Source organism: Lissotriton vulgaris, chromosome 4_1 (genome assembly GCF_964263255.1).
Source record: "Lissotriton vulgaris chromosome 4_1, aLisVul1.2, whole genome shotgun sequence".
NCBI lineage: Eukaryota > Metazoa > Chordata > Amphibia > Caudata > Salamandridae > Lissotriton > Lissotriton vulgaris.
Window position 1 is genome coordinate 1,721,169,742 of NC_141691.1, and position 23,603 is coordinate 1,721,193,344.

Sequence of the window (23,603 nt, forward strand, 5' to 3'; positions counted from 1 at the left end):
CCCCAGGCAAGTAAAGTTCACATTCTTTAGCAAAACATTTCATTGCCCAGGATACATAGTGTATTGTTAAAATTAATTGGCTTCATATGTGTACATTAGTAACTTTTCTCTAACAAATATTCAAGACAGTTGTAGGGTGCAGAGAACTGGATGCACAGCCACCCATGACCATTTGCTCAGCTTTAAAAATTCCTTTATAGCGGGGCACCTACCACAGAGTTTAGTCAAGAGAACATATTTTAAAAAACTATTCTACATTAAGGGAAAGAGTAGTCAAAATATATGCAAGGCTACTTTACATAAGCAAAACTTTCTGTACCATGGAGCACTAATGACAGTGCTATAGTCATTTACTGGAGCTGCATTGGCTGCCAGTGAAGCAGCGTGTCCAGTTTAAGGCAATCACCCTGGTCCATCGAGCTCTGTATGGACGAGGTCCTATGTATCTCAGGAAACGCTTTGCTTTTTAGGACCCTAACCGTCTCCTGCGATCTGCCTCTCTGTGTCGGGTGATTGTCCCGCTCCCTCATAGAGTCCGCTTGGGAGGTCAATCACTGTCGGTAAAGGCCCCTGCAGCTTGGAACCTGCTCCCCTCGGCGCTTCAGTCGACTCAGGAGTTTCATCTCTTCAAAAAAATGCTTAAAACGCATTTATTTAGCCAGTCTACCTAACTTTCCTTTCACCTGCTCCAATTCACCCGCGCCAGGACACTCTTGAGTATATGCGCGCGCTAGAAAAGTGCTAGATCATATATCATATACAGAAGCTGCTAAGCTGTTTTATGTATACATTCAGGCTCATAGACAATACATGGATTGTAGGGCATGAAGGCTAGGAGGGGGTTCTTGTGACCTTATAGCCAGATCAAATCCAAATAATAGCACTAGTAAATAATTTGCATAAAAATACTGCAGGGGGGGCGTGGCCAAGATGGCGGCTTAGGTGGACGTGCTTTCCGGAGGCTTCCCGTCCCGGACCCCCATGCCCGGACTAAATAGCTGATAACCCTACAGCCGGACCCTGGGCTTTGAGACTGGACGTGGGGAAAAGCACGCGAAAGGCGGCGCGGCCACCGGTGAGCGGAGCGACTAAGCGAGAGAGCCGGCAGACGGGGCTGTGCCGAGAGAGGCGAGCAGCGGCCAGTCTACCACGCAGCAAAGAGGCTTGAGAGGTCCGTGGCGGTGCTGACGGGCCGGGAGGGGTCGTCGGAGCTGGCCAAGGCACTCGCGGGGGTCCGCTGGAAGTACGGACCGGATCAGCCCCGTAGGGCCGAAGGAGAGGTCAGTGAAGGACGTCGCCGGGCTGCCCGGCTGAGAGCAACAAGGAAAGGCCCCGGCTGCGGCCCTGCGGCCGACAGAGTGAGAGCTCCGGAGGGCGTGTGAGCACCACCCCCCCGCCTTGCAGAGGAGCCTGGAGAGACTGCGGCACTGCCTCGAAGGGGGAAGTAGGGGCGACCAGAGGCGTACCGTGAGCTCCGGAGCTGACAAGGGCCGGTTCGGCCCTGGGACCTCTAGTGAGCGGCGGAGGTGAGGAGACGACAAGGGGCCCGGCAGGCGCTGTCAGGAGAGGCCCCGGCTGCGGCCTAGCTGACGGGGGAGAGCGGGCCCCAGGGGATTGATGCCTGAAGGAGCGAGGCCTGCGGGCGAAACACTTCACCAGCCTCGACGGGGAGGGTGACAGGACTGGCGACGCCAGGGGACCTGGCAAAGGCAAGTGGAGGATTGGGCCTGAAGGGAGGAAGAGACGGGCAGGCCTGAGGGGAGAAGAGCGGGAGGCTACGACGTGGGCCTGTTATGAGAAGACTCTCCGATCTCGGGTGCAGTGTACGCTTACATATTCGGCCCCCCTGGGGGACCCCACGCCACAGAGAGGGAGCATAAGCCGGGCTGGCGGGGGCGCTGGTGGCGCAGAGACCCGGTATTGGCGAAATTCAGCTTGAACCAGGCAGCCCGCAGCCGTTACACCATATTGTTGGGAATCAGAGGCCGATGAGAACAAGCCACGTGGTGAAACGAGAAGTCGGGGAGCACGGCCTGGTTCCCCAGAAGGTGTCAGCGATCTACGACAGGAACGGGGCCCGACAATTGCAGAGGGGCCCGGCGGCGGACCCGCAGTCCGAGGAAGCAAGACCTGAGGCGACGAACGCTTCTTCGACGCACTGTAAGTGGAGGTCCCCGACCTCAGGGGCAGGGTGGCCGCCTGGAGCCACGGCGAGACTGGTGACGCCGAGGGGCCACGGGAAATAGCGACGGCCTAGGGGCACTGCGCCGCCAGCGGCTTGCTGCATAAACTGACCGTGCTGGACTCCTGGCCTGGATACTGTCCCGGACGGCTTGACTGAACCCCTAGCAAACAGACGGAGAGGCCGGCCGGAGTCGTGCTACTTGGGAGAGGGAAGATGGCGGCCAACAATCGCAAGGGGAATCGCACCATCACGGACTTATTATCGAAAGGGAACCCCAAACCTGAAGAGTCCGGACAAGCCGGCTCAGGGGCCCCCAACAAAAGGGACTGACCGAGAAGGAGGAGAAGCCCCGGCGACCAAGGCCTTCATGGAGGCTCTCTTCACCTCCCTCAAGGAGGACATTCAGGTCCTCCGACAGGACATGGCGGGGGAATACAAAGAGCTTCGCCGCGATTTTGATGACCTAGGGGAAAGAGTGGCAGCGAATGAGCTCTCCGGTCCAGCTAGAAGCGAAGAGATGGAATTCCTCAGACAGGAAATTGTCCGGCTTCATGAGCAACAGACTGACCACCAGTCCCACACGGAGGACCTAGAAAATCGTTCCAGGCGAACAACATCAGGGTTCGAAATGTACCCTCTTCGGCTGAGGAGGGAGATGTCGCAAACTATCTACAAGGACTATTCCGGGCAGTACTTGAAGAAGGAGACGATTTCGAAATTCGCATTGATAGAGCACACCGAGTGGGCCCGACACGTAGGTCCCGAGGTCCTCCCCCTGACATTCTAGCCTTTCTACCCGATTACGCCTTAAAAGAGCGCATCCTGAAGGCGGCGCGCCTTAAGCAGCCCATTCAGTATCAAGGCCAGGCTCTGGACCTTTTTCAAGACCTCTCAGCGATCACGCTACAAAAGAGGAGATCCTTCAAACCAGCAACCACGTTTCTCCGCAAAGAGGGGGTCCAGTACTCCTGGGGTCACCCCTTCAGACTGATCTTCCGCTGGAATGGGACCCTACATCAATTGCGCTCCCGGAGAGACACTTGCTCCGTGCTGGGAATTCCATACGAGGAGAACCTCCCAGGAGTTGACGAGAATGGAGGCTCTACAGGGTCCCCACCCACATCCTCTCAAGCGACGGCTGGCAGAAGGTGCGACGCGGCCGGTCGTCAAAGAAACCACTCAAGCCTGACCAAAGGACAATGGAGCAGGAGAAGGCAGCAGCTATACAGGAAGTCTCTAAAGACCGGGGGCAGGCTCATGAGGTCCGGTAAGGGGGGTTATGCACAGATGAATGTGGCGCTAGGGGTGGGGAATGGGGCGGGGGTCTCGAGCCGTCGAGCCGTTACTGCCACCTACCCATTACAAGTACTCTTTGACTGCAGTTCCGAACTGGAGAGGTTGGGACCAGAGGCACGGTCTGAGTTCCTGGTTTCAAGTTGGGGATTGCTGTTCTACTATCCTGTTGAGGGGGGTTACGGGGGGGGGGGGGAAATACATGGTGTTAACATGCTGCACTGGTGCTCCAGGGGCCTCCTACTGCCTGGGGTTTGGGGGGTCGAAAGGGGGCTTCGACGAGAAAGTGTTGACGGAAGGGGCGAGGGGATCTATCTTGGCACTGTATCAGGGGGATGGCGGGGGTGCGGACGGGACATGAAGTGTGTAGAGATACCCCGGTCTGGGAGGGCAGGACAGGGGAGAGCATTTTTAGTTGAGAGGTCAGGTTTTGTCCCCAAATGCCTGTGACGATCGGAACCTGGAATGTTAAGGGACTGAACTCCCCGCAGAAGCGCCAGAAAGTTTGGAAGTATGTGTTAGACCACCATTTAGATATTGTTGCATTACAGGAAACACATCTTCTGAAATCGGAAGACCATCGGCTTAAGCACAAAAAATACCCCCTGATATATAAAGCCTCTGCGGCAACAAAACAAAAGGGTGTAGCATTGCTGTTCAGCCCGGCTGCACAGTTCCAGCCTATGTGCACACAGAGTGACAGAGAAGGGAGATGGCTGATGGTCAAGGGCCGATTGAAGGGTAAAGTGTGCACGTTTGTATCAGTATATGCCCCCAATACTGGCCAAAAGAACTTCTTGCTTACACTTCTGGGTAAAGTGACAGACTTTGCAGAGGGTCCTATTTTCCTTTTGGGGGATTTCAACCTGGTCTGGCACCCAACTCTAGACAGCACACACAGTAGAAGATCTGACATGGGCACATTCCCGGGCACATTCCCAGGCACATTCCCAGACTCTATCCAGGCACTTCTGGGGAACATGGGGCTCCTGGACAGCTGGCGATTGGCACACCCGACCACCCGGGACTTCTCGTTCTATTCCCATGTGCATCACACCTACTCACGACTTGATTACATCTTTCTCAGTCAGTCCCTACAGGGCTCCCTGCAGGACGCAAAGATCCTCCCCATCTCTGTTTCTGACCATGGGATGTACACTATTTGTTTAACCTGGCTTGGTGGGGCCCCGAAACCAGCGCATTGGTACTTCCCGGAAGCATTGGTAAGGGACAAGACTTCATGCACGCAACTGAGGGAAACGATTGGGGAGTTTTTCTCCTTTAATGACCCGGGGGAGACCTCGGAGTACAACACCTGGGACACGTTCAAAGCGGTTATGAGGGGTAAATGTATTGCACTTAACTCGGCCCTTAACAAACAGCACGCTAGGGAGAGGGAAGGCCTAGAGCAGGAGCTATCGAAGGTAGAACAGACCCACAAGCAGACACCTACCAGGCAGACACAGCGTGCGCTCACGGCCCTTAGAGGCAAGCTGCGGGCCATATATAACAATAGGGCGGAGTTCACCCTCCTCAAGCTGCGCAGCCTATCCTATACACAGGGCAACAAAGTGGGGAAGCACCTGGCCAGACAGTTGAAGGACAAACTGGAGAGGGAATATATTGGGGGAATACGTGATGGGGCAGGGAACCTGACTCACAGGGACGAGGACAAGGCAGACCTCTTTGGAGCGTTCTATGCAGCTCTATATGCGGCGGACACTCCTGACACTGAACGCCAGCGCGCTTTTCTGAGGGACCTCCCCATCCCACAGGTGTCCCCGGAGTGGAACGAAGCCCTTAAAGCCCCTATCACTCTAGAGGAAGTCCAAGGGGCTATCAAATTGCTTAAGGACCATAAGGCACCTGGAACAGATGGGTACACTGCGGTCTTCTGCAAGACCTTTACATCCGAGATCGCGCCTCACCTGGTCAGACTTTTTAATCGTATGGCCGCAGATGGCAGCTCTGCAGCCTCCATGTCCGAGGCAGTGATCCCCAATCCGGGCAAGGACCCTTCCCACTGTGCCTCCTATAGACCCATTGCCCTTCTTAACATAGACGCCAAACTTTACTCCTCCATACTGGCCAAGAGACTGGGCGACCTTATGCCGCTTATCATCCACCCTGACCATCCTGGCTTTATCAAAGGGAGGCAAACCCATGACAACACCAGGCGCAATGTTCATTTAATAGAGAAGGCCAACAAATTTAGAATACCTGAGGTGTTGATCGGTCTGGACGCCGAAAAAGCGTTTGACCGCGTGAATTGGAGCTTCCTGTGGTCCACCCTGACTAGGTTTGGGTTCTCCCCTCAATTTATTACAATGCTCCAGGCCAACTATCGACTCCCAAGCTCTAAGGTCTCGGTCAATGGGGTGCAGTCAGCCTCCTTTGTACACTCTAGGGGGACTAGACAGGGTTGCCCTCTGTCCCCCTTACTCTTCGCCCTCAGCATAGAACCCCTGGCTATAGCGGTTAGGGAACATCAGGGGATAGAGGGTCTCCCCTTCACTGGAGAGTCCCACAAAATCTCGCTTTTCGCGGACGATGTCCTCCTCTCTCTGTCCAATCCGCTGGGTTCCCTCCCACATCTTATTATTATTATTATTATTATTATTATTATTATTATTATTGGGTTTTGTAAAGCGCGTAGTCACCCGTAAGTATCCCAGCGCTCAAATCCGATCAGTCCAGAGGGGAGCTAAGGGGGGGGAAGGGGGGGGGGGGGGGGGGGAAATCAGGGGAACAGGTGTGTCTTCAGCCGTTTCCGGAGATAATCTGGTTCCATCCTGAGGTCCCGGGGGAGGGAGTTCCAAAGACGGGCCGTATTGACGGAGAAACGCCGTCCACCCGTGCGCACCTTCTTCACTCTGGGGATAGTGACCAGATTTTCATGGTCCGAACGGAGGGCTCTCAAGGCTTTGTAGGGCCTGATGATTTTTTTTAGAATAGGGGGTCCTTTGTCCTGTAAAATTTTGTGTGACAGGCAAAGAGCTTTGAATGCCACTCTCTCTCTCACTGGGATCCAGTGGAGCTGTCTCAGGGCTGGTTTAGCGGAGGATCTGGCCGGGGTGTTAGTGAGAATCCTTGCTGCAGCGTTCTGGATTCTCTGCAGTTTATTTAAAGTTGCCTCGGGAGCTCCAAGGTATATGGCGTTACTAAAATCCAGCCTTGATATAATAAGGCCCTGGATTAGTAATTTCTGGGAAATAAAATGGAGCAAGGGCAGAATCTTCCTGATAGCTTTAAGGAGCCCAAAACAGGTCCCAGCGATCTTTATGGCTTGTGTCTTAAAGGTCAGGTCTTTTTCAATCCATATTCCCAAGCTTTTAATCTCAGACTTGGGGGTAGGGGGTTGACCCAAACTGGGGGGCCAGATGTTCTGGGGGAGAGAGAGCCATTTCTGGCCAAGGAGGAGAATGTCCGTCTTTGAACCGTTAAGTTTCAAAGATGACCTATTCATCTATCCTTGAATTTCTACCAGACAGTTGTACAAGTCTGATGGTTCCTGGTTCGGGTGAGATAGAGACACCACTAATTGTGTATCATCGGCATAGCTGATGATTCTCACTCCGAACGGGGTGACAATCTACAAGACGTACTTGCCTCCTTTGAGGGGGTGGCAGGATTCAGGGTCAACCTGGACAAATCCTACATACTTAACCTAACCCAAGCGGAGGCCTCGCAGCTCCGAGCGCTATCTCCGCTAGACTGGGCACCCTCCTCCATACAATATCTAGGGGTCCAGCTGACTCCCAAGGTTGATCAATTGTACGCAGCTAATTTTCCTGCACTCCTCTCCCGCATCCAAAAAGAGCTGATGCGTTGGAAGCCGCTATTTCTCTCCTGGTTGGGTCGCATACATGCCATCAAAATGACCCTCCTACCTAGACTGCTCTATTTATTTCAGGCACTCCCTATAGAACTGGAGGAGGACTTCTTTGCGTGCCTAAAGACCATGATTCTGAAGTTTGTGTGGCAGGGGGGAAGGACACGTTTCTCCTTTTTCATGCTAAGACGCCCACAAAGAGAGGGAGGAGCTGGGCCCAACTGCGCATCCTGGTTGAATGGGCACAGATGGAATCGGAGAAACACTGGCTCCATATGGACCGCAGCGTCGCGGCAGAACGATCTGGGACTTGATCTGGTGCACTAAAAAGGACAGGCCCCGCAATGCATACATTAGCACCCCGACACGCACCACCCTAAAAGTGTGGGACTCTGTGGCGGAGAGGGAGGGCTGGACGTCCTTCCCTTCACCGCTTACTCCAATTCACTTCACCTCTTCCTTTCCTCCGGCGCTCCGAGAGGGGCCGTTCGATGAATGGAGGACGGGCGGCTGTCTGGCTCTCACGCACCTGTTCCACAACTACGATCCACTTACTTTTGAAAACTGCAAGAGGGACTATGGGGTAGGGGACCAGGAGCGCTACCACCACGCGCAACTCCTTCACTGGGCTCTGGGCCCACAGAATAGGGAGGGAGCCACACAACCTCTTACCAGGTTGGAACTATTCCTTCTCAAGGCTAAATCCATGAAGGGGGCCATCTCGACGCTGTACAAACTCCTACTCTCCACAGATGCCGCCCCACGGCCGCGCTTCATGTCTTGGTGGGAGGGGTTGGTTCAGCGGGACATTGGGGAAGAGGAGTGGAAGCACCTGTGAGCTGATATCTTCCGCTTTAACCGCTCCACGAAGCGGAGGGAGGCACATTTAAAGGTAATGGCAGACTGGTACCTATACCCATATAGACTGTCGAAGATCTTTCCAGAAACATCAGATAGGTGCTGGAGGGGGTGTGGGCTTCTGGGAGATTTTCAGCACATATGGTGGGATTGCCCCTCCATTAGGCCGTTCTGGGAAGAGATCCTTGCTTAGATAAAATCCATTTTAGGGTACCCGGTTCAGACTACGCTGGCAGAAGTCCTTCTAGGCCTTAGGGACCCTCAGCTAGAACACCAAACCAGAGCTGATAAACGAATTCTGTGGCTGTGCTTGGGGGCTGCTAAACTAGCGATTGCAAATGCGTGGAAGCAGAAGGAGGCACCCGCGATGTCACTGTGGCACTCCCGCCTGTGGCAATTGCTCAGCTTGGAGCGTATGTCCGACATATCTCGTGAGGACTAAGAACTTTGAGTATCGCTGGGGACCACTGGTCTCGTTCCTCTCCAAGGGCCTACCTTCCGCAGTGTGCCCCTCTACTCTCAGGGCCATGCATTTGTTCCAGATGATTTAAAGGCCTCATAGAGCTGACGCACTACTGTATGGCACTTCACCACTGGGGGGGGGGGGGGGAGGGGGGGGGGGGAGAGGGAGAGTTGGAGGATATGGGTTTTCTTTCTTATTGTTTGACTTAGGGTAAAATGTCCACTTTCAGATATCCTGGTGCTCTAGGGACTTGCCACTAGTGGAACGCTCTTGCTGGTACTGATGGAGCTCAGGGGATGGGAGAGCACAGCGTGGCTAAGGACTTTAGCGTTGTGCCATTGCTCTTGGGATTTCTCCCTTCTAGACCAAACTGAGACTCAACCCTGGCCACACGAGCACTATGTGTTACAGACTTAAAAAGCACAGACCAGCGGTGTCTTGAGTCACTATGCAGTACTGTCCCCTTAACCTGGCCATGTGGTACGTTCGCTGTTCATTGTATTGTGGGCCCCTGCGTGGGCGTGGTGGCGGATTGTGCCCTGCTTTTACTATGGACAACAAAAAAATCTGTTTGATAAAAAATACTGCAGGCCGGGGGAGTGGCCACCAGCATGGGGGAGTAGCCGCATTTGCAGAGGCTCCGTTCGCCCGGAGCGAATTCTGCCTGGTATCCTGTCTTGTAGCCACCAATAACGCTCTCGCCTTCCAGCCAAGTGTACCTTGATACTCAGCCCTGCAGAGGAAGCTGCCTTTGTGGTCGCTGCAGCGTGATTTGGTTTGCGGAAAAGTTATCTACCCGACGTCGAGATCCGGCTACCAAGATGGCCGACCGGGCCAGATAAAGGCGCAACATTGCCCCGGGGCTCCTCACGGCGACAGGAGGAGGACTCCAGCGCCATTTATCCCCTAAACGCTATATTGCATACAACCTATACTCCACCTTCACCCCTTTGTACAAAGTTTCAATGCCTTCTCATCCTCCTGTTTATCCGATTGGTCAGGAGGAGCAGAAAGCAGCGATTCCTTCTCCGGTGCGCCCCCAATGGTTCTCCCAGTTTATATTGCCCGCTATAATTTTCTGTTAGAAAAAGTTATTGGAAACATTTGTTTTTAAAATACTGAATTCACTGACGAAATGTGCCTTGAGTGTGCTAACTGCTATTTAAGGTGCTAAATGTTCCAGCCTTATCTCAACTGTAAATGATAAATAGTTGTAATGCTGAAGCAATATAGGACTAATTAAGGAGATATGGAAAGTGTTAATTTAAAGTGCTATTGTCACAATATGTAACTGGTAATGATGTACTTTATTATGGGCCTATCTGACCTTACTAAACATTTAAGTAATAATCACAGCTGTTTTCTTACTAACACAAATTGCCACTAGCATGAGGTAAAAGTGAACTAGAAGCACGAACACAACCGTGCCACCAGCGAAGTGACATGAGTTGTTAAATTTTTTTTATTGCAGGAAGACAGGTTACATCATTATTAATTAAAGTGAACAAAAATGCTAACTTTTAGTGATGTCACTTTCACAGTAAAGTTGTCAGCTTGCAACCAGCAACGTTGGCTTTACATCTCTGCAGCCTCTTGTGTTTGTCTGCCTTTTAAGACAGCCCCACTCTTTGCATGAGCATTTTAACTCTTTGGGTGGGGGCCTGCGTCGTGCAGGGGAGGAAGTCCTAAGCTGCCCCTATGACAGCGTAGGGCGGATGCACTCCACAGCCCGAGGGTTAACGATGAAGTCAACAGGTAGTGACACATCCAGGTATGCAATATGTTTGGCTGCTCCGCAAGGTGCTGCGAGTGCTGGCTCCGTGTAACCAGACACCAGGTGGGACGGGCAGGCCAATAAAGACAAGTAGGCAGCAATGTAAGAGAACTGGAAATTCAGGTCGGGGCGAGTGTGCAGCCCACCCGGCAAGGGCTGGGCCTCTCCAGACATCTGTCAGGCTGACAGTGCGAGCAGAGAGCGCCGAGTGGGCCTGCCGGCGCTGGGTGAGCGTCTGCCGGGTGGAACGGCATCACGGTGCAGGTAAGATCCTACGGGGTGTTGAAGGCCTGCGCGCGCGCCGCGTCCCGGGCTCTCGCCAGGGGTCAGCAGAGGGATTGGGCAGGTGTTATCACCTGCGGTGGGTGGTGGTTCGTGTGATGGGAGCTTTTTTTTGTGGCTCCACCGTTCGGCTGTGCAACTTTCAGCTCATCTGGTGGTTAACTAGACGGGCAGCAGGAGTCTGTAAACCCAGTCCTTTTCTGATTGGGGGGGTGTTTTTCTTTCTCCCCTCTTCTCCATTGGCTGCAATGCAAACAACAGGCGTGTTTTTGACTGTTTTTACATTCCAGCCAATGGAGATGAAGGAGAAAGAAAGTTAAAAAACACGCCCTCCAATCCGAAAAAGACAGGGCTTAGATCGTCACTGGGACCTCTTCTCCAATGGCTGGCCAGCCAATGTAGAAGAAGGGTGGGGTTCACCTCGCTACTCCAAGACATTAAGTCTCCCTAACGAGATTGCGCATGTGCGCAGTCTTTCGCAGGCGGAGACCTAAAAATGGCAACTGCAACACAACTAGATAACACTTTTCTTGTGGAAACTGAGAACAGAACGAGTCTTGTTGAGGAGTCCCTCAGATCTCTGCACATACAAATAACCGGTGGGCACATTTGGACTTGTTGGGACAGAACAGAAAAGACTGGTGTGCGCACTCTTCTGTCGAGGGGGATGGTGCCTAAAGTAATAACTGGGAAAATGAAGCATTGCTTAATTTATTATGTTTATTTAACCAACAACTCATAGTCTGGTGAGAATATTTAAAGACGCATGTAGATCCATAAAAGATCGAAAGCTTAAGAACCTACACATTTCCAGATGCCCAGGCTTTACTACCCCACGCACAAAAAAAAGTCTAAAAAGAGGCAGTGGCAGAGTTAATGATAAGAATCCAAAACTCCTGGTTACAAATTTGTGTCAGCAAAAATGTACTGAATTAAAAATTGAAAGAAGATGCATTAAATGATGCTTATAAATGATATTTGGAGTAGCCAAAACGGGAGACTTTCAAATGGGATTCAGAGATGCTGAAACAACACATTTCCTTGGTATATGCTACAAAGGCACAGTTACACTCTGAATCAATGTAATAATACAAAGGTCTTCCTTCATGTAAAATCAGAGAGTCCTCCTAATGTAGGGATTATGAAGGCTGTGTACTGCATTTCAAGACGACCTTGGAAACAAACAGGGAACCAAATGGTTTGTTTAACAACAAACTCAGCCAAGTCTTTGGACAAAACGTAAGGCTACATAATTACAATTTTAATATTAAAACCTGCGCAAGGCTCACTAGAAGACAGCAAGTGAAGATCAAGCACTAGCATAGATACTGCCACCAATCATCAATGCAAAACTAGCAAACAACATGGATGCTTTTGAATTTAAGTTTCTAGTTAAAGCTGGCTTTTAGAATTGTGAGGAAAACACATTGCCATTTTTAGTCCCCACAAGCTCCTAAGGAATCTAAAAAAAACTCGATACTGTACCCAAAAGCCTGAAGTTGGTAGGTGAGACGCGAAGTATATCATCCAAGGTAGGACCCAATGGGAAAACGTTTATCAATTGATAGTGTGCTACCACATTTGCAAAGATTTGTCTAGAACATGAATAATTAAAAATAGTTCCAGCAGAGCACCGGTTTTAGTGAAAGTAGTTCCTAAAGAACCAAGCTGCCAGTATTTCAGTTCATGTTTTGGATATGTTAAAGTTTTTAAGTTCGTAAAAACCCTAACCATCCAAAATTAGAAGACAGGTAGATCTAGTCCTGCAGAAAGTTGTGTGCGAGAAAATAATCACTTCCATTAGTGGCATCTTGAACTTGTCTCTGGGCTAGTTGATGGCCAGTAGTTCTCAGAAAAGGTTTTTTGATCCCTTACTTTACTGTTCTTGTCTGCTCAGTTACAACGGATTCCTCGCTCTGCCTTCTGCGGCTTGAGAAATAAAAGTGAAGCAATATGAAAGTCAAGAATTAGAGAGCCAATTGGAACCGGTCATACTCATTATTGAAGTGCTTAACTGGCATGCAAAGAAGGCAGGACAGACAGGATGACACAGGCACCCCACAATCCATCTCAAATGCTGGGAACCCCCACATAGGGTGGTGTATGAGGCTGGAATACATCTTGCTTTAGGATGTATCTTCCAATTCAGATGGTTAGCTGCCATCATGACGCCTAACCTACAGCAAACGGAAGTTACTGCACTTTTTAAACTGAACTGGACATCAACCATGCCATTGTTTCTCCAAACTAACACGACCATACGGAAGAGTGAGTAGAGAGACAAGTCTGGCCGCTATTGCCGCTGACATGAGGTTAAGAGTGAGTATAGAAGGGATTGGCTGTTCTTGTACAATGATTGAGCTAAGTAGCCATTCAGTCTCCACTGTAACAGGTTTTCCTTCAGGCATAGTACTCTTCTGTTAATCCTAGATTTTCAACACACCCATTTCAGTGTCAAGATACTCGGCTTCGTGCAAGAAATACATCTTCTGATTTGGAGATATTGGTATAGTTAGGAAAATATAAGGGAATAGGAGTAGTACTGCCATCTTGATTGAATCAATATGTGCCATCATAGATGGAAGTAGTTTAATCCTTCTACCTACCCATACAATTATCTGGTCTAGTTCTCGGTTTTAATTCTCCTGAACCATGTCTTCCAAGTCTCTGTGAGCATTCCTAGATATTTCTTAAGGTCGGGAGCTCTGGTCTCTAGTGCTCTGGGATTTAGCATTATATTCATTTTTATGGCCATGGTGAAGGAAAATAGTTCAAACCTCTCTCAGTTGCTAGAGACCACAGTATTTCTAAAGAGAGTCATTTTAATTTTGCTGTAAGTTTATCACAACGTCGCCTGTACGTTTATCACAATGTAATTTGCATGTAGGGAAAATATTAATGGGCGTCCTCCTCTACCAGCCCAATGTAAGATTTTGTCACCATGCATGCCAATGATTTCGTAGCCATGGCAAATAGGAGAGGCGAAAGCGGACACCTCATCTGGGGCTTCCCATATTTCAAATGGCTCTAAGACCTGTCCAGTTATTTGAGCCCATCCAACCGGCAAAGTAAGTAGTAATAGTCGTATCAGTTTCAAGAAATATTCTCTCACCTCCCCTTCTTTGCAGCACTTGCAACATACAAGGCCATTCCAAGGGGTTGAATGCCTTTTCAGGGTCTAGTAAAACTCCTTAGCTGGTAAATTCAGCTCTATATGATGGAGAATTGCTGCAAGGAAAGTCGGCGAGATAAATCCCGGCTGGTCTAGCAGGGTGTTAGCAATCTTCTGGCAACTACTTTAGCCAGGATTTTGATATTGAAATTTATAAGTGACAATGGTCTTTCAGATGTACAACATTTTGGGATTTTGCTAGGTTTTAATAATTTAATAATGATGGTTTATCTGTCCATGTAAGGAGTTTTTAGCTCGTTAAGTTCTCGGGGCATATTTAACAGGCAAGGTACTAAAATGTCTATGTACTCAGTATAATACTTTATAGTAAGACAGTCTGTCAGAAGAGCTTGAATGGGTTTCCTAACCTCCACATGCACCTAGGCCCGGACACATTCTATAAGTAGTCTGCAGCCCGCGTTTAAGAGGTCTACAATTTCTCAAAATATTCTACAAATATATGCAGAACTCATTTCACACGTTATCTTGTCCTTCAGGTCTATTCAAGACCAATGTTTTATCAGGCCTATCAACCTCCCTACATCGCCTAGCCAATGCATCCTTCAGCAGTGTCTCGGAAGGCCAGTTTGATCTTTGTTAATGTGGCATTTTTATGGGGCTTCTTACAGTCCAGCTCGAATGCCAGCAACTTATCTTGGACGAACCCCAGTAAATGCCAAATGGCCAGTTATGTGGTGACAGTTCTATTTCAAATTCAGGTTCATGCAAGGACAAAAAACAAAGGTGATGGATGAAATGCTTGGATTAATCTCCGCCACTGGCAATCGCTTAGGCCAGGTATACTGAAATGTGGGCCCCGTGAACACTGTAATTGGAACACAGCTACAGCTTGCTGAGGAACTAACTGAGGTGAAACTGGTCCTGGTTTGCTTGCGTACAGGTTCAGGGAGGACCTGGTGTGGTGGTTCAGGTTAGACTCTTCCTTTTGAAGCAGGGTCAACATGGCTGGACTGGTCGTAGTGGGCACTGGCATTACCCCAGTGGGCCGGAGGCCAGTTCTGTGCCAGTGGGGACCGGTTTTGTCACTAGGGGCCAGTTTTGCAGCAGTGCTGCAATATCGCCCCCCTGTAACAAAAGTGGGACCAGTGGTTAGTGCTAGCAACTCCTCCCTCCCCCCTCCCCCCCCCCCCACCCCACTCCTCCCCCAGGGCCGGTTGAGCAGAAATTTGCCAAGGCTGGTTGCCGATCCCAGTCCGGCCCAATGGTCAAGACTGATTTGCACATGGTTGGGTCAAAACTGAGGTGGCAAAAAAGAAAAGATGGACTGAATTGCGGCCCGCGTAATTACCAGTGGCCGAGATTAATTTAACAATTCCATCCATCACTGTTTTGTATACTTTAGTAGTTCTTGCAAGAAGGCACTTAGGAATATCCATGCCATCTATCTGGTAGCAGTGTGTGGGTAGGAGGTGGAATTTAAATGTAAATACCACTGGAGAATGATCTGACAATGTCCTTGGCAGAACCATTGTATCTTACGCTCAATCCATGAGATGATCTAGCAACCAGTAGCCTATACAGTATGTTGAGTTGTACATTTTTCGATTAGAGCATGTGCTGTTCTGTGTTTGGGGCTGCTAGGTCCTCCATACGTCTTTTAAATCAGACAAACTCATTATCTAGATAATAGTTTTGAGCAGCCGTAAGGTGGATCTTGGTGTGTGACTGGATCAATATAACTAAGTCTAAAATCATATTGATGCCCCACAAAAAATGTGTGTTGTGCTAAGCACTTGATATTTATTAAGGATTTCATCACAGAATTCTGGGGAGTCTATGTTTCACCCATATTTATGTATTGGTGTGAATGTTCAATTACATATCTGCTCTTAGTGTCTGTAATCCAGCTGCAGGTGTTGAAGTTGAGATGTTTATGCATTAGCGTCACAAAACCGCTAGGCCACGAGTGATAGGAACACTGCTATATTTAATCTTTTGCTGTCAAGGTATACCGTAACCTGCCTCATTATTTTAGGGTTGTTTAAATCTTGTGTATACCAGTTCATTAGATTAACAAACCCTTGACTATTGCTCATCCTAAGAATATTCCCAACTGTATAGTGTCAATGTGGAGTATTCACCCTTGTGTTCCTTTATTTTAACGCAGTTCGATGAAGTGTATATTTATCATACCTGCTGTAGTCTACTGGTCCGTTTGCCTACTTCCCCCTCCATACCCATACTGACCAAATCATCAGTGAATAACCATCCCTGTACAGTACACCCTCAAGGCACAACCAGGTCTCTAACTACACCCTCAAGGCACAACCAGGTCTCTAACTACAATGTTAACAGTGTGCTGTTCACTAAACGCATGAAGGGGCCAGAGTCATACAGAAAGCCTGGAGATTCGGTATATTGGTAAAATGTGAAGTATATCATCTAGTTTTGAATTTCAAATAAAATACATAATATGACAATGTTTAACAGTGATCTAAGGCTAACGATTACTCAGCTCAGAGCAGCATCACCTCACCACATCCCCCAAAAAAACTGATGACCGGGTTACTGGGCTGGCAGCGCATTTCAGCTCTCTCTCACATGTAGTCATACAGTCCCATCTGAGTTGCTGGCGTCAGAAGGTTTGCACATGCAGTTTGGCTGGGTACAACCTATATATATTTCAGGTTCAGTTCACCATTTGCGGCCTCTGCGTCATCGCTCTCACTGATCGAGCCGCCCTTGAGTCACTCTTCAGTAGCACCATCCGGATTGCACCCGTAGATTTCCCTCTCTTAGTCCCACTCCCTTTCCTCCAGTCCTGTTGTAGCATGGAGAGTTCTTTCTGGGTTCGGCTCACCAATCTGCTCACCTGACCCCACATTCAGGATTGCCACAGGCAGTGCTCTTCTCAGTCTGCTCCATCACTGCTGTGAACACAGCTTTTCACCACACACCTGCGAGTAACATTCAGCCTGCCACTTGTATGTGCTGCTGTCCAGATCACTACAACGTTCACTCGTAGTCGTCTAAAAAAATCCTGTTTCCGGTGAAGATCTTTGTCCAGATTATTTCGCTGTCAAGTTGAATTTGGAATTAACATTCACTGTTTAATTCTTTTTTTTGCCACATGCTCCTAGATCTTGCAGCTTATACCATTCTTAATGTGTGGCTCACTGGGGCCCCGCTCAAGGGATTAACTTTGTTGAAGGAGCACACTGTTGTGACAACTATGAAAAATCATTGCAAAACATTGTTTTTATGTTTTACCTACAGTTTTCGCTGTCTGCTATTGAACCCCAAATTATAAAATACCAATACAGTATGTGCATTGCATCAGCCCATTGCTTATCACTAGTTGGCTTTCTTGGCAATCTCTATTGCTCGTTTTTTATTTAATGAATTTCCTACCTCTTCTTATGTTTATCCTTCCTTTTCTTGTGTTTGTCCTCATCCTGCAGCATAGATCTTTACCATCCTTTAACTGGTTGGCTATCACTAGGGCAGGAAAGTGACCTGTTTACTAGAATAGGTTTCTTTCAACCAAATGGGAGGTAATGGATGGAATGGTGAGTCAAGAAGGTTAAACATTAGTACCTATTTGTTAGTACCCATATCAGGAAAGAAAGGCCAGCAGTAGCACCGTGTTAATATATATTAGCTGCTGCTTTATCCAGGGTCATGGAATGGGAGGAAAATGCATGTTATGTGTATAAGGGAAAGGTAAATCCTCCTTAATAAAAAGGCTTGCTTTGGAAGATCCAGCATTACCTTTCACACTAACTAAAAGAAGATTAGCACAGTAAAATCAAAATGAAGTCCAGTAGTCGTAAATGGCAGTATTTAATAAAGGAAAAACGTATATTCTGATGTGTCCTGATCACTGTACAATAAGCTTATGCTCAGATGTTGAATGCAGATCCTTTACTCTGAAAATGTTATATTGTCACTTCATGACATGCAAAACCCAATTTTCATAATTATATGGAACAGTCTAGAACCAGTGTCTCTGCCCAACTCAATGGTAATCAATGTATTGCCCATAAAATGATGGAAGTCTGAACTGGCCCACCGAAATATTGAAAGGCTTTAATTGCAAACGGTCAAGAGTGACTCGTGTGCATGGCTTGTAAGATACAGCTCGAAATGTTGCATTATATTTACAGTTACTTTAGACACAGTTGGATAACTGTCTAGATTACTTCTGATAAAAATACTAAACACAAAAAAAATACAGAGCCATGACCTTCCCGTCATGATACAAGTATGAGCAAGTTGCAGACAAATGCAGACCATGAGAGGACACAAATATCATGGATTTATAAATGGGTCAACAGGCTGTACTTCCTGAAGTATAAACTACAACCATAGAGAAATAATAAAAGTTACCTATACCCCAATCCATGCACTGCACCCCCACATCATCTAAGGGTTGTGGAAGTAGCTACAGACTTCAGTAGGGTTAGCGCAGAGTGGACGACTATTGTTGCCAAACACCATGTTCTCAGTCAGGGCCTCAAATAGTGAGGTCCAATCAGCTCTGGTCTTGGTCAGATGCGATCACCTACCAGGGGCTAGGGGTTCGAATGTACCCCTAGCCCCAGCTGTGATGGAGTGGAATGGTAACAAAGGGGTATGATATGAGGAGCTAGGAACAATACATGACAAATTAATATAATCACCTTCATCTACTCTGCAAGAGCAAAACACTGAATGAAAGCTCCCACAGAAAGTGCTCCTGTGGAGAGAACGGGTTAAGAACGTGGAGCTCAAGCCCTGCCTTGCACATTAGTCGAATTAAAAATAAAACCTGTACTATTGTAAATGGCCACTTCTACTGCTGCTTCAAACATTAGCACAACATTGTTATGTTCCACACATTTCAAGGAATAAATGCATGTACTCTGCCAACAAAGCTATTTATTCGAGTAGGCACTCTTGGTCTAGTAGAACAATATTCATTTGATAGAGATCAAGCACCGATTATCAAGAAAAGGGTGTTTTGGCACTTCAGAGCAAAGAATCTATTATCTAGTTAGTTTGATTTGATGCACGTAAAACACTTATTTTACACCAACACCTCAGATTAGAAGCTAAAGTATGTCACACGTTGAAGCAGGCATAGAAGAATCATACAAACTAAAATATTAATACCAACTTCAAATAAAGGAAGCCTGGTAAAGAAACAATTGAGAGTCAGACCAGTGGTGGCCATCAAGCCTAGGAATGGATAGATGACTACAAAAACTCCGGATCAGGTTTACCCTACATAGCAACTACACAAACAACAAGGAAAGTATCTCCAGCTTGAAGACTTATTAACGAATTATATGAGAACAATTGCAAATACTAGCAGCAGATATTTTGTGGCATCTTACCTGCGGCCTGGTAATGAAGATTTTCTGGTTTAAAATTCTCAGATGTATCCAAACAAGGATGTTTTGGGTCAACGTCATCGGTTTCAGAAGAGTTTGTATCTGCTCCACATATTATAGCTAAGGCTTTTGATGGTATAGTTTTGGGTATCTGCACAAACTGGAGCCAGAAAAAGAAAGGTTTCTTTATGCAATAAGTACAGTAAAGGCAACTAGGTTTTCAAAGTGTTCGCTTTTAAATGGCGTGGGATAGTTACTAATTTCTACTACACCTTTGTAGCATTTGATTATTGTGTTCGATGTCTTTAGAATTTACAAGTTTACTGAAAACCTTCTGATGCAGGTTTGTCTGGATGAGATGGGACTACCAAGATCTTGACGTTCTAAGCCCACATTTGAATAATACTTTTCTTTTGTTTAATTATTTATATTAACGTAAGGAAAAGATCAGTCAACGTAATTGCTAGCCAATATGCACCTTTCCCTCTTAACGCCTCCAAAATTCAATGCTTTGAGGTACTTTAAAGCAATGGCTGATACCTATGACCATCCAGCCACAAGCAAACTGCATAATGCTTGCAGGACCCCAGGGTCATACACGAAAGCAAACAGTGTACACACAATACTAGCACACTATTGAATTTAATTGATTTGGTCTCAAGGGAGTTCTTCTCACATCTCCCGGAGCTTCTAATAACCTGGTTAGATCATATAGCCATCTTGTTCTGTCTAAACGACTAAGTTAAGCACACAACACAACTTCATCTTCCTCGATAACTGTTCTCAAACATAACTTTGAGTCTAATGAGACCAACGGCATGCTCCAACTTAAGATAACACTTTTACTTGATGACCCTCTGACTGACAAGGAGTACTTAAGTCCATAGCTTATTTTGGTCTTAGACAAGCCAGACTCTACTAGAAAGTTAGCCATTTAGTATTCAAGTTTTTTCATGGAAACTTAAACTTGTATGCTGTTAGAGAGACTCTGATGACAAGTTTATTCAATAGCTGCTAAAGTCAAATACTCTGAGGCAATTGAAGGCTATGAGACAGCTGTAACACCGGCATAGTTCCAATTTCCCATCATATTTGGCTGAACCAAACCACTCTACTCAGAAGGTTTTTAAAACAGTTCACAAGTTGTCTACCCCTTAGTGCCCAAAACAATGCTTATACTCCACCTTCTGTTTGTTCATATTGGTCTTCCTTTTTATGCCTAAAAATCCATCCATTTATCATTCTTTGTCTCTTAAATTAAAAAGTTGTACAATGTCATCTGGCAAGCAGGTAGACGTGCTTGTCATGATTAAACCTAGGTGGAGTTAAAGAAAAAACTCTGCTGTGCTACGCAGAGCTCCGCAAGAGGCGGAGAGCTTTAGAAAAATGCAGTTCGCTGTGTGAATTATCGTGAACTGCACCATGCACAGTGCAAGTGGGCGCTGCTTCCTTTCTGCCATCCGAGTAGATTTTCTACTCAAGCAGCAAGTTTCTCAATGTGAGCGGACGGTTTCTCAAAGCAAGCGGTCGTGGGCAGGTACTTGCATTGAGAAATACGACTGCCAGCATTGAGAAATCTCGCTGATTTGATTTCCCTCGCTCACGCTCGCCAACTTGACATTGACGAGTGCAAATGAGGAAAAGTCTCCCCGGGTGGTGAATTTTCCTTGCTCAACAACTTGATATTGACCAGCATGAGTGAGGAAAAATACTCCAGTCCGCGAGCTCTGCGCAATGCGGAGTGCATAAAACCCCGCGAGCGGAGCGAAGTTCACCAGCATTGAATTTGGCTTACCCGATGACCCATATCTTAAGCATATTTTACAGCTGTTGGCACCTACTGTGACACCAGTGATAAGCAGTCTGATTGATTCAGTCTTAGACTCTGCTTTGATTCCTCAAGAGCGGAAAATAAATTGTGTGATTACTTTGTTATAGAGATTTTCCTTGGGCCCTTCCAGTCTAAATGATTACAGATCTACCTCCTTCCTACAATTTAATGCCACTCTAACGGAGAGAGAAATAAAAGTCTAACTATCCTCCTTTGTGGCAGAAAACTCAATATTGGATTCTGTCCAAGTTAGATTTCGGCCTCATTGTGTAAAAGAAGTTGCTTTGGTGGCAGTTAAAAATGAATTTCGTATGGTTGGATGAACCATAGCTGCTTGATAATCTTCCAGGTGGCCGGATGCATTGGTCAATGCTCTTTTCCCCACATAGACAGTTAAAACTTTGGGAGTCACAACATAATGATTTAAACATCAGGTGGTCAAGGCTTCTCTAGTCTGTCTTTAACACTTTAAAGTTTTTCTGCCTGAGCACAAACTTTAGTACATTGTTCAGACCATCATTGGTTGTCACCTGGTCTATGATAATGTACTACATCTTAGGCTTCCTTTTTTGACACTTCAGTTTCTTTTGTATGTTCTGATCGCAGCCCACTATCTTCTGTTTAAACCTCCGTAGAGGTCCCTGATCTCCTGTCATAATCTTGGGTGGCGTTGGCGCCTGATTTCTAAACATTCAATCTTTACCAGAACATGTATTTGTTTTAAAGTGAATCACATAACTTCCTTTATATGACATTTTACTTGGCACATTCTGGCACACTCTGCATTATTCCACTGCCCACTTTAGAAAGCTTCATCAAAAAGGATGTTCTATCTCTTTTCAGGTTCCTAATGTTTAGAATTATCTACCCCTGGCTCTACAATCAGCCACTGAATTTGAGAACTTGGAATGCTCTTAAATGCAGTTTTAAAGGTCCAAGTTTCACACCATACAGGTTGTAGGACACATACGTTTATTAGCAACAGGACATATTCTTAAGCAATTACACAATCTACACATTTGATAATTAACAATAAAACAGGTTGAATATGTATAACAAACAAGTACCTTATAATCAAAAAAGAATACAAGAAAATTGAGCTTAAAGCATCAAGACCTCAAGATGCACGTTTGCAGTATTTGACAAGGTTATATTATATAGTGTGGTTATGCAACCTCACATCCAGTCAGTTTGGTTTGTAAAACCGTAGCTCAGTCCAAGATAGCTGTGGCTCAGAGCAGCCAGACTTTATTAAAGAACAATTGCAAGGCATTAAGAAGTGTCATAACAGTTGTCTCCTAAACGCACAAGACACCGTAGGTAGGAAAACACGCACACACACATGCCCCACACCAGACCATTAGCCATTACTAGTATAACACATTTATACATTAAAACTCTTCGATATAGCGTTTTGGTGCTCCACACCATCGTCCAGATCTGGTCATACGAGGCTACGGAGAGACTGGAAAAGTGTCCACGACTGGTACTTGTGGCAGAGACATTGGTCTCTCTGGATTCTCAGGTGGACAAGTCCTACTCCTGACATTTGGATTCGGAGAATGTCAAGGTGGTGCTTGAAATGCGAAGAAACTCAAATAATGGACTTTCCAGGACAGTGACCAGTCACCATATGTCCTTTACTAGTCAAAACCCTCATGGGGTCACCATCAAAAGGAATTGGGTCTCTGTTTCTGCCTGACAATAACTTGGCCATCTCTTTTGAATACAGTGCTCCGCTCCGAGTCTATTCGCACAGGTTTTCATTTCGCATTTGTGAAACGAATCAGTGTTGTGAAATTTGTCAATGTCAATAGATCTCTGTGGTCTATTGTGGCAATTTGGTTCCTATAGTTCTCCCAAACATTAAGTTGGCAGGGTTTTCATCCATGGTAAAATGGGGAGTTAACCTGTAAACACGAAGCGTAGACAGAAGAACTAATCTCAGTTCAAGCTTTTACAGCGCAGAACGCTGAATGGATCTTTTAGAGGGTGCTCATAAATCTCTCGACTACATCATTCACCTGTGGCCAAATAAATTTGCTTTTCTAATGCTTGACATTTAGGCAAGTGAGAATCTTTAAATTAGACTATTGAAAGATGGGCCATTATCAGATTTCAAAATAGAAAGAACACCCCATGTTGCAAAAATACTTTCTAATCTCTCAATGATTGTCCTGAGTAGTTGACAACAGATCTTCCAGAAGAGGAAAACAGGAATGTGCATCGATTACTAACAGATGATGCCCATTGTCAACGGATTCAAAGAAAATCAACTGCAATCTTCTCCTATGCATGCTTTGGAAGATCAGACATGTTTAACGGATGCGGAGTGGTCCTGTAGGAAAAGCAGTTACACAAATGACATGCCTTTAACGGTTTTCCAACTCTTTCATCAAGAGGAGGGACCCACACTCCGTCCCATAGAGCTCGTTTAGTAGCAACAACTCCACGTTGTCTCATGGGCCAGTTCAATAACTTGTTGTCTCTAACTCTCTGGTATGACAATTCCCGACCCTCAGATTATGCCTTCTGGGTAAAACAAAGTTCTTCTTGCATATTTTTAGATTTATGGTA

At 46.9% G+C, this 23,603-nt stretch overlaps 1 protein-coding gene across 3 annotated transcripts in view; it reads right to left on the reverse strand.

Annotated features, from left to right (window-relative positions):
* RAD54B (RAD54 homolog B) overlaps positions 1–23,603 on the reverse strand; it is a 694,602-nt gene that overhangs the window by 561,281 nt on the left and 109,718 nt on the right. For all 3 annotated transcript variants that reach the window (XM_086966002.1, XM_086966003.1, XM_086966001.1), the window contains exon 3: positions 19,199–19,355. In XM_086966002.1, the coding sequence (XP_086822128.1) occupies positions 19,199–19,355 (157 nt within the window). The remainder of the gene's footprint in view (positions 1–19,198; positions 19,356–23,603) is intronic.